The sequence below is a fragment of the Nipponia nippon genome, unplaced genomic scaffold, assembly GCF_047370975.1.
Source record: "Nipponia nippon isolate SJK-2023a ecotype South Korea unplaced genomic scaffold, ASM4737097v1 scaffold_12, whole genome shotgun sequence".
NCBI classification, from domain to species: Eukaryota; Metazoa; Chordata; class Aves; order Pelecaniformes; family Threskiornithidae; genus Nipponia; species Nipponia nippon.
Window position 1 is genome coordinate 7,408,214 of NW_028262313.1, and position 11,428 is coordinate 7,419,641.

General features: G+C 42.2%; 1 protein-coding gene across 2 annotated transcripts; it reads right to left on the reverse strand.

Annotated features, from left to right (window-relative positions):
• Nucleotides 1–1,203: 1,203 nt before the first annotated feature.
• On the reverse strand, nt 1,204–7,890 carry MCTS1 (MCTS1 re-initiation and release factor). Of its 2 annotated transcripts, XM_087748588.1 has the most exons (6): nt 7,715–7,890; nt 6,787–6,939; nt 5,946–6,043; nt 4,699–4,832; nt 3,576–3,643; nt 1,204–1,428 (listed from the first exon to the last, which is right to left on the reverse strand). In XM_087748588.1, exons 1-6 carry the CDS (start codon nt 7,723–7,725, stop codon nt 1,347–1,349), a joined length of 546 nt encoding a protein of 181 aa, XP_087604714.1. In that variant the 5' UTR covers nt 7,726–7,890; the 3' UTR covers nt 1,204–1,346. The 2 variants fall into 2 exon arrangements, with proteins under 2 accessions (XP_087604714.1, XP_087604715.1); XM_087748589.1 differs by lacking the exon at nt 1,204–1,428 and having other exon boundaries at nt 3,629–3,656; nt 4,670–4,832.
• Nucleotides 7,891–11,428: the final 3,538 nt, after the last annotated feature.

Consider the following 11,428-nt stretch of genomic DNA (forward strand, 5'->3'; position numbering starts at 1 on the left):
ACCCTGTCATTTTGTTCAAAAGTACAATCTTTTAAATTTCTCTGCTAAAATTATTTACAAGTAGCACGTATTAGGTAACACATTCCATCTCCCATGTCTTAATTTGACTTTACAATCGGATGGAGAACACCTCTGCCACTATCTTCTGTAAAGGCCCTAGGGCGGGGAAACCAAACATGCAGAACAGCACCGAGACAAGGCACTTGCATACAAAATTGCGTTCTGCCATTATAAAATACGAGTGTTAGAACAGAGACTTGAAATATTAATAAATGCTTCCAGAGACAGAGTTATGAGTGGTAGACCTTGAAGTTTCCTTAGTTTATTAAATGATTCCATGGCACAGGCTGTTTTCCATAGGCATAGCTTTGGGTATGCAGTCGCTGAACAGAGTGAGATTATCCAGACAAATACACAGTGCTCTTTAACCCGCTCTGCAGATGTACATAGACGTGGCAGTGTGCACAAGCTGAGATCTCTTCTGAAGTTCCACCTGAAGAAGCTGCTCCTGGCTACACTGATAACTGTGTTTTTGCTATCATGCCTTTGTTAAACAGTGATTTTGTTTCTGCTCCTAAAATAAGGCGGCAAACGGGGAGTAGAGCATCAGGCACCAAGGTGGCACGCACTCCATTTGGAGTATGCCCATCACTACTATAAACTCCACTATAAGGAGAGCGATATCAAACAGTGTTGGCAGGTAGAAATTTGAATATATATATGTATATATATTCTTCAGATATGAACTAGCACAAAGGAATTTCTAGTCCACATACCAGTTTAAGTTCGTAAATCCTATACAGATAAATGCATATTAAAAAGAGAAAATCCTTAAGTAAAATACTGAAGTTAATGCTGTTAATAAATTAAGTTAAAAAATAAATGTCAAAAAACCTGATTTCTCCACATTCCAGAAACAGGTAGACTAACAAGATGTTAATCAGAAGAAAAAAATCTGAAATGTTTCAGAGGTTTTATAAACCGTATTAATTATATTTCACATACGCTTTATATTACTCTTTTAGAAGAGCATAAAAATGTAAACATTTCGTGGCTTTTTCCTCCTTTTTGTTTGAAATAGTCTACTCACAGTCCATGCAGGATCTTTCCATCAGATATCTTCAGTCACTGAAGACTTGAGTTTAAGACAAAACAAAAGAACTGTAATAAAAAGAAATCTAGAAAACTATTGTAGCCTAACAGTACTTTCGCATTCACTTGATTTATTTAGCATAGCCACAGAACAAAATAATTTGTACATTCAGTCACATTAAAAACAAGGAATTACAAAGCAGTCCACATTTAATCTAAGTGCATTCCTTTGGAGTAACACAGTTCCTTTTGTTTCACTTGTATGTCTTCATGTGCCAAAGGCCATCATTTAAATAGTGGATATTTTCGATACCAATCCCTTTGTTGACCTTCTCACTGTAGAAGGAGGAAAAAGGTACAGAGTATTAGCTAGGTTAAATATTAGAGCAGTACAAAATACAACATTTGAAGTAGACAATGCAACATGTGTCAACCGAAGGGGAGAAGCTATCATCCACACAGTCATAATCTTTAAGAGCAGGTGGAAAAGAAACAAGATTTGTTATTACATGTACCCACATTGCTCAATGATAAGAGTACAATATTTGCCTTCCACGTTTTGTCAACAACCTTCTGCAATATTTTTTAACTACTTCTTCGTGGGAGGGAGCTCTTCAGACAACACTTCTGCTACTTTTCTTAATTTTAGCATTTCTCTACCAAAGTAGGACAGCGGTTGTTTGTGACTCTCCCCCTCCTAGCACAGGAGGTGGTGTAACATGACTGAAATGCGGAATGTGACAACTTCTGGTTCCAAGTGTACCACTGACACAATCAAATGCAGGTGAGCTGCTTCGCTGCTAGTTGCAGGACATCTACCCACTTAATAAAGAATTATAACTGCTAAACTTATGTGCCAGGGACTCGCAACATGTTACAGACTTACTATCCTTCTGTATCCTTTGAGTCACATCATCCTTTAAAAATGATTGTTGTGTGTCTGCATTGGATTTGTGTTCATCTTTTTTCCAGTACATTATTCCATGGAAACATCTAGTTTTGTCCCAATAAACAAGACAAATCTCATCATTCTAGGACTGAGAACAAGCTCCATTCCCCTGGAGAATATCATTTACTGTATTTACACTAAGTGTTCCATTACTTATACAACTTGTCCAAAAGTAATCAGGAAGGAAAATACTGCTATGTTGCATTAACATATCACGTATCATAATCACACCAAATGACTGAAATCATAGTTTCACAATTTTCTGGTTTAAACAATATCACACAAAAAAGCATGCTAAGGGGGCTGCACAGATCAGTATCGTTTTGTTTTCCTCTTCAGTTCATGTTGCTTCTCACAGGAACGGGACATTCAGCTGCAAGGCTGCTGAATTCAAAGTTCGGATTAGGAATACAGATAACCTTGGTTTGCAGTTATCACAGCAGATGACTGCAGATGTAGGACTGGGACAAAAGCAGCTATTCTTTCCACCTGCTCTTGGAGTCTTTTGAAGGCACTACAAAGAATCCTGAGGAACATAATCCCTCAACAGCTACAGCAGGTCCAAATCCAGGTTGCTGCAGTTCCACTCTATTCCTGTCCTCTGTAACACATTCCCACCTCTCTGCCTTGTGCTACCATTCCGATTTAGAACCACAGAGGGACCCAGTACAGACGATGACCCTGCTGAGAATCATCCCCACAAGAAGGAGTGACTTCTTTTCATCAAAATCAGCATCCTCACCCACGCAAGTGCGAGACAGGGCTGGAACCAACACAGCCCAAACCTGCTGGGTGCATCTTACATCCTGCTGCAAGACGTTATAGAACTTAAAATGACAAAGTGGTTTAGCTACTTATAATTTAGCACTACCTGAACGCTAAGAACAACTAACATCCATTTCTATTTTTTGTCTCTTTTCCCTCTCAAATAGTTTTCAGTTGATGTTTATCTCCTGAACAGTCCTCTACATTTCAGAAGCAGCTCAGCTAAGGTAGTAAGCACATCAAGCAGGAATGCTGCATATGGGTACCAGGCGAAAAAAAAGTGAAGGCCAGAGGAAAGCCCAGCTGATCAACCAAGTACCAGCATGACTTTAATCTCTGCTGTCCCTGCAGACAAAAAAAACACTTCAACGTTTTCAACCCCCTCAAATCCAAATTACATCTCTTGCCCAGCACAGGTAGTAAGTACTCTATACAAATATTTCTTTGTTCAGCAACATCTTTGAGAAAGTATAAACAGAGAGCAAGAAACAGTAACATTCAGCGGTAGTACTAATGTGCATCTTAAAATCCATGGTCACATGAAAAGAACTATTTTCATTCCATTTGGCAAACAAGTAGGGAAGATATTCCCTGCCTCCTCCTCTTTCCCTGAATATTAATCAACAAAATGAAATCTTAAAAAATTCTGTACTTGAACAACATATGCTGCAACAGTGATGCAGTACCCTTGACAGTGGTGCTTATTTTCCAAACTAACATAGGAATAATGACATGGGACAGGGTATATTTCAATTTTTAAAACACTTACATGTCCTCAGCTGACATCTTCATTACTCCCACACATAATGCATGTTGTTTTCCCTCTGCCATTATTGCCTACAAATTACCGCTAAGGAAAACAGATTTTTTTAAAACTATTTCAGAAAAGCAAAAGCAATATGAGGAAACAACTTCCCAAACAGTTTCAAAATCCCGTGTTGAACTTTCACCCTTTTAGTAATTCTAGAGCTCTAGCTCCTAAAGATAAGCAAAACAATGCACTGCGTTTAACAATTGAATCACAGTGTGTAGAACAAAGCATGTATTTACGAACTTCAAACAGCAACTACAGAAAAAGATCTCCCAGCACTACACTCCATTTCTTCCTTTGTGCCTAACACTGAGAGATGATAGTCTCGCCCTTTCTGGAACAGAACTGCACGTGTTCGTGGGGCCATTTTAGATTCCAAGCTACGGAAGAATTGAGAGAGAAATCTAAAAAACCAGAAGTACTGAAATCAGACGTGTCCTTTCCAAAGCTTAGCAATACATGATGCTAACTGCTGATCTTTTCCTACAGCATCTAACTAACAACAAAAGCAGCACAGCTTGGCATTATTAATGCTGTATTTGCTCAGGGTTCCTTTCTCAGTAATATAATAAGCAGGAGTGAATTAGCATACTTTCCTCATTTTACATACGCTAATTTCATCAGGCACATAGAGCAAGTCCTGACTACAGCAAAGCTGATCCTAAAGATCTTTCCAAATTCCCTAGGAACAGGAACAAATTCTTCCATAACTGAAGGAGATAAAAGATTGATTAAGGAGGCAGAGGACACATTACACTGTACCTCATCTGTTTTTACAGTTCTGCATAAAATCACAAAAGGGGAGCTCCACTTATCAGTTAGATTAATGGAACAGCACCCCACCCAACAGCACAGCAGGAATAATTACTTGGTTGGGAATGTTACAGTAAGTAAAAAAAAAATTAAGAACAATGTTAACCTTGTCAAATAACATCTGAATCTCTGCAGCTCTTTTCGGATTACTAGTTATTGCATGAAATACCATTAAAATCCAAAGTCATTCAGATTATGATCAGCTGAGAACACAAGAACAGAAATTTAACTCATCTCACAGCAAGCAGCAATTCATAAAGAAGGATACAACAACAGTATCAACGGCAGCAGGGTAAAGTTTTGCTCCAGGGGATGTCAGGCCAGGGCACATTATATTAGCTCCACTTAGTACAAATTTAATGGCGCCTTTATCAACCTGCTGATGTGGTAGAATAAATGGGTCTAGGAGTGGAAAGATACAGCATTACAATTAATACAGTAAGATGACAACATAAATAACTCATTATCAAGTCAGTTTAGATAGGGTGATTAGATATATAGTGCGCTGCAAGGGTAGGAAATTTGAGAAACAATTACCAGAGCTCCTGCTGGGCTGTACTGTCCTGAAAGGACACAAGTACTGTTCTCCCAGACCACAGCTTTTATCTGAGAACCAAAGGATAATCCAACACTAGGCCTATGCCTCCTGCATACTCATATACCCATATACTGAGTAACAATTTTAACAAGTTCCCCCAATAAAAACAATCATGCAAGTGCCCACATACTAAGAGGTCTCAAAAACAAGGGGTCTTAAATCCCTCAAATTCCATGTATAACCTCTTACATGAAAAAGAAACAGTTTAACATTAACAGGACAAAAAAAGGCAGAGATGGACAAAATTCATGAAGGCCATCAGCTCTCCAAGCCATCCTTCAAGTGCACGCACCTTCTTGAAGTATTTCAAACACTGAGATTCAACTGAATAACATTTTTAGGGACACCTATGCTCATCCAAATCAGCATAACACAATCAAGCAGAACAGTGAGAACAGCAAGAAAAATAACACAAGAGAGTAAATTGTAAAAAGTAAAAAGCATACATTATAAATTCTTACAGGAGACAAGCATATGTTACATCATTAAACTCATAATTAAAGAATATTTTTCTTGTAAGAACCTACAAGCATTTGGAAGGAAGCAAAAAGGGTTTAAAGGAAGACTTGAAAGAACAAAGATAGGAACTAACAACAGGGAATTTAGATCTCTGTCCTAGGGAAACCTCTCTCAAGACTTTTTTGCACAGCTTTGCACAATTTAATTCTTAGAAATCAAAGTTTCGATTGCTTAACATATAGCATTACAATAATTACAGGGGAAGCAATCCATATAGGCAACTGAAACAGCAGAGCAATAAATTACAGTTGAGAAGGTATACTATGTCTTTAAGATCTATTCTGGAATATATATATGCATGTAAGTAGTAAGTTCTTTTTAATTCGGTTCTACAGAAGTCCTGTGGAATCATGCGCTCACCCCTCTCTCTCCACCACTGCCATCCTCAGGAAACTTACATTTGTGAAGCAACCTTAGCGTCGGGTAAAAAATCCCTTCTCTTTGTCTGAAGAACAGCAACTCCCCATTCACAGTGAGGATTTCTATATGTTCATGACTGCAAGATTTAAAAAAAAAAAAAAAAAAATTATTCCAATAGCTACTTAACCGTTTTATAGTTTAAATAAAATATTTCACTTCACAGAGTCTGGTCTATCTTGGTATCTGAAAATTAAGACAGTCAATTAGCAAGAAAATTTAAAACTAAAAATATTATCTTTTTTTAATGGCTTGTTCTTCAACACTGGCCTCCTGCACACTTCCTTCCCTTTTAAAATAAGAAAGAAAAAAAAAAATCTACAAACACCCAGCTGTTCATAAACTGCATTTCTTTGGGTTTTTTTAAATGCAATACAAAGAGTGAACAAGGAGAAGGAATCATCAAAAATATATTACCCTCTATTTCAAAAAAAAGAAGATAATCCAGACAATATACGGAAGCCCAAAAATAGTAAAAAAAAAACCCGCTACTGGAAGCTATCCAAACAACTTTGAGCTTCCATATCCATAAAGCTGAATGCTTCCCTTCAACAACAGGCCGATCCCTGGAGAGTCCCTGAATACGTTGCACATTCACTACTAGGCAGCATTTTTGTTTTCCTCAAACATCCTACTAGCATGCCCTCAAAAGCATGATGAGCACATGCAAACTTTCTGGTTTGACCATAACATGAACTATTATCTATTAAGAAATGATAGATGCTTTTCTAAAACACTAGGTTCATCTACTATACAAAATAAACATATAAAGGAAGCAACCCTATCACCTTGGAAGCAAAGGATAAGAGAAAAGAAACTTACCATCTCACTATTTTGACTGGGTCTTTCTTTGGCATAATTTGGTTTAGCCATGGTTCAATAACAGGAAACTGGTCTATCAGCTGATTCTTAATACCTTTAATAACTGAAGTCTTCAGCTGGATGCAGTTTGATACATTCTCCTTTTCATCAAATCTGTCAAGCAAGCAAAAGTATTTCAGACATGCACAATCTGCTGCCCCAGAGCTGCCATATCTCAGCAGCATTCTTCAGAAATGTTTATAAATTCTCTGTAACACCTTAGCAGTACCACATCTGTCCAACTCCCAAATCTAGAATTTCATGAGGCTTAAATTTGTCCCCTGGGAACACTGGGCCAGGGGAAAGCAGGGAAGTTCCCACTAGCAGGCTATCTTCATCCCTAAACTTCACATACATCCATGACACACGTTTTTAGCCTCACAGATACACCCTGGCACACAGCATTATTTCATTCAACTCACAGAGCAGACTTTGCTGGTGACACCAACCCCTACAGCCCTGTTCAGTTGTATTTATAAAAGTCCTTCACCTTCACGACAGACGTACGAACTGCGCTTCGTACCACCCCAAGCTCCAGACAAGTTAATGACTCAGCTCACTTTTCAGTTTTCTTTCTTTTAACAAGCAAGTGCCCAAGCGGCCCAGGCCAGTGCGCCCGAGGGCGAAGCTGAGGGCTGAGGGCGCGCCCTGCGCCCCGGGGAGGCCGAGGCGGCGGCGGGGGCCGGCGGAGAGCGGGGCCGGCCGCTCCCGCACTGCCCCAGCCCCCGAGCAGGGCCTGGCCGTGCCGGTCCCGCGGGCGCAGCGCCGAGCCCGGGCCGAGCCCCAGGGCAGAGAGGGGCGCCGGACCCGCCCCGACCCCCCCTTCCCCCACCCTCCCGCCGCCCCCGAGCCCCGGCCCGGTGGTGGCGGCGGGTCCGGCCCCACTCACTTCTTGAACATCCTGGGGACGGTGGGCGCCGGTCGGGCGAGTGCCTGGGGCCGGGCGTGGGGCCGGCGAGCGGCGGCGCGGGCACCCACAGCCTCCGCGCTCCCTCACACGAGGCTCCCAGCCCACCCCTCCGCGCCAGCCGGAAGCGCCGCCCCGCTTTACGGCCTGTCGCGCCGCTCCATAACAACGGAACGCGCCTGGCGTCACCGGGGCGGGCGGGGACTACAATTCCCAGCGGGCGGCGCGGCGGGCGGCGCATGCGCACTCGGCCGCCGTCCCCTCCCGCTCCTGAGCACGACGCTGCCGGGAAGGGCAAACGCCAGCTCTAAAAGCGATCATTTCTTAAAAATCAGCCCCGCGGTTTAAAGGGGTCGCATTGCGGACGGACGCTTTGCCCGTCGCGTTCAGAACTGCGTACGGACGAGGCGCGGGGCGAGAATTTCCCTCATTTTCAGATCTTTGGCCAAAGCGCTGCGCCTCGCGCAAGAGCGGCTTCAGGAGGCTGGCACGCGAGCTTCGGGGCCCGATACCTGCAGACACGGCGCCGTTTTCCCGCTTTTCATTAAAATAAATCCTTCAAAAGAAAACCAAGCTGCTCATAACTACTGACGTCATTTAAACACGAAAGGTGTTTAACAGGAAAAAACACGGCCACCTTCGAAAAAGCAAAGCAGAAGCTGTGGTCCCCCCCCCGTTCCGGAACAGGGCACGAGATCCTGCCTACAGGGTGCTGGAAAAAAGGTGCATTTCTTGTCCAACGGCGGACGCTGGAGCCGGCCAGGGAACCGGTTGGAGGTGACGGTGCCACGTCTTTCAAGGTGGAGAAGGAGCAGAAGAAACCTGGCTCCCAGCGAAGATCTCGACCGCCAGACAGAGAGATGGGTGCTGGTGAAGGCCGTTACGCTACAGAGCGTTTATTAGAATCAAATTAGGTTTTGCTTGGCGATGGCTGCAGCAATCGTGAATATTAATAGAAAAACGTAGATAGAGTGAACTTCCCACGCTGCTTTTTAACTCTTTGAAGAGCAGACATGCACCTTTCTGTTCCTTAGGCAGGCAGCTGCTATAGAAGCACACATGCAGGCAACTGCCTTATTTCTTTTTAGAGTAATGGAAATGTTACCGCTGGCATAAAGGGGAGAAGGGAGAGGACATAAAAGACCAGGTCATCATTTATGCTAACTACCAAGTTCTTTTTTCCATACAAAACAAATTAATCAGCTTCGATACTATAACAACTAATTAAAACCTAAAGAGTTACATCAGTCATACAAAGTGAAATCAAGCCTTTATACGTGGTATCATTTATTCAAATAGTGAAATACAGAGTCAGGAACACACTAGTAACTTTTTAAAAGCATAGGAATGAACTATGGCATTATATAAATATTCAGGCATTTAACTCATGAACACCACCTCCACCTACTTTGTAGCATCACTAAAAATACTAAGCTATAACCAAGAATTCAGTTTTAACTGAAACACAGCGACATTGCTCATGCCCAGATTAGAAAGTGAGAACGGGAGGTTATCACACTGACAAACTATTCCATACATTTTTTTTGTGCTCCTCAGAATAACTTCTATTAAATAATACTTTGCCAAGTAAGCGATCCTTGCAGATGTGCTCACAGTTTTAAAAACTGTAGTGAAAAATTCATCATACGCCCACCTCGAATGTTACCATAAGTTAAACTGAAATGAACTTAAATGAAACATAAGTTAAACTTTTACCCTTAATGACCCCTGATAAATATGGCACATCTCACTGAAACCATCCGAACCACTGGTTTCATGCTAGCCTAAAACAGCAAGATTCATTCCTAATTTTCAAAAATGGCTTTGTGTCAACAGGAAGCTCTTATCTGCTATTATCTTATCATTCTTCTGCTACCTTAAAGCACTGGCACCACTGGCTCCCTTCAGGGCTGAGCTAACCTCGAGTCTGGTCTCAACATCTCCATCTTCTCTTCCAAATGCTTTGTTGGTGTAGCTGCAACGACTTCAAGGCCAGCTAACTGCTTGCCCAATCTAAATTTGCTTGTACAAAGGATTTTTGAAGAAGGCTCCGAGCACCTAGGCTGGAATTCTGTAATACAGCTCTCATAATTATTGTTCAGCCTCACCACCAAAAAGCTGGAGACCTTTGCTCTGGTTGCAGTGTCACTTTTAAGTAACAGAATTTTAAAAGCATGGTACCCGGATAAGACTGACAAGGCAAGAAGCACATCCATTAATGCCTTTACAACCCCTCCAACTCCGAGAGAAACCACCCTTCACGATCATGCGCTAAATAGAAAGGATTTAGAATCTCTCCCCCCATATGTTTCAGTGGGAAAAGGGCAAAATCCATTGCACCTGGCTTCCTCCTGGGTCCCTAATACTTTACCTTGCCTTCACCCGCTCTCTCACGAACCCCAGACCGTGACTGGTCAGGAGGTGCCTATTCTGATGGGACACGGTCACTGACTGTTCCCCACCTGAATGACTCCACGGACAGGATAACCCTCCTGCTTCTGCAGGAAAAGCGACACTTACTCACGTCTCCTCTTTTACAAATCCAATTGTTTTCACAAATCAAGAATCTGTAGAAATTCAAGATCTCTTACATCTCTACACCTCTTACTTAATTTGGCTTAAGTGAACATGACAGTTACTGGGAACAGAGGAAAACATGACAGCATAATCATACAAGTTTTATTTACCTAGCAAACCTGTTTATTTCTGTTACATCTGACTTAGAATGTAACTTATTATCACTTGGGAACTATACAACCTGTTCTAAAGCCAGTCAAAAACAGACTGAAGCTTTGTGGTTTCTTTAATCGGGAAAAAGTACTTTTCTACACATCACTAGCATTAGGTTTCAGGCCTCAGGAGCTGTCTGGCAGTTACTCAGACAGAAAACACGCTCCAGAAAAACCTCAGTAAAATTACGTTCGTATCTCTCTGAACCACAGTTTCTGTCAAGACAAGTTAGCCTATCTTTTTCTATCAAACACAGAACTGCCAACAGCCTTCCCCTGAGGAGCTCTGCTGCCAGGAAGGCAGGTGTAAGCTCTCGGCTGAAGCCCTTGGAGAAATCTCTTCTGGAACAAAACCACATCGCTTGCTTTGTGACGTTTTCTCCAGCTATTTCTCAACAGTGATTGAATCCCAACGACGCTCTTGGAGAGTTCACTTTTCCTTTGGTAACGGATACACCAGCATCAAAAAAGAGCCACTACAGGTCCGTGATTGCTGGTTTTGCTTCCAAACGTTTAAAAAAAAAAAAAAAAAACCAAAAAAACCCAACCCTAGGCTTTAGCCCAATGCAAGTCCGTATATATTAAAATTCATCTATGTTAAAATTCATGTATATTAAAATTCATATATATCAAAATTCACATATATTAGAATTCATATATATTAATTTTTTTTATGAAAAAGTTGACACTAAAGGATTGTTTATAAATAAACGCTAAGAAAAATCCTTTCCAAAATACGCGAACAGGCCGAAGCCTTCATCTTGACCCTTCAGCAGAGCCCCCGGGTCTAATTAAGCCCAATGTGGTGCCACATTTACCTCAGCCAGAAGCCCCCGCGGCCAGCGACAAGCCGGACTTCGGCTTCTTACCCGCCCCTGCGGGCTCCTACCGGCGGGAGGGCGGGCGGCAGCCGCCGAGGCCGCCCGGTGCCGGCCGGGCTGAGGGGACGGGGGACGCGGGCGGGGGG

Excerpts from the sequence above, each read along its gene's own strand:
- MCTS1 (XM_087748588.1), bottom strand. Across the intron at positions 4,833-5,945 it reads GCTAAGGTTGCTTCACAAAT|ACCCATTTATTCTACCACAT; the intron begins GTAAGTTTCCTG and ends TTCCACTCCTAG. Across the intron at positions 1,429-3,575 it reads AAGATGTCAGCTGAGGACAT|TGAGAAGGTCAACAAAGGGA; the intron begins GTAAGTGTTTTA and ends CTCCTTCTACAG.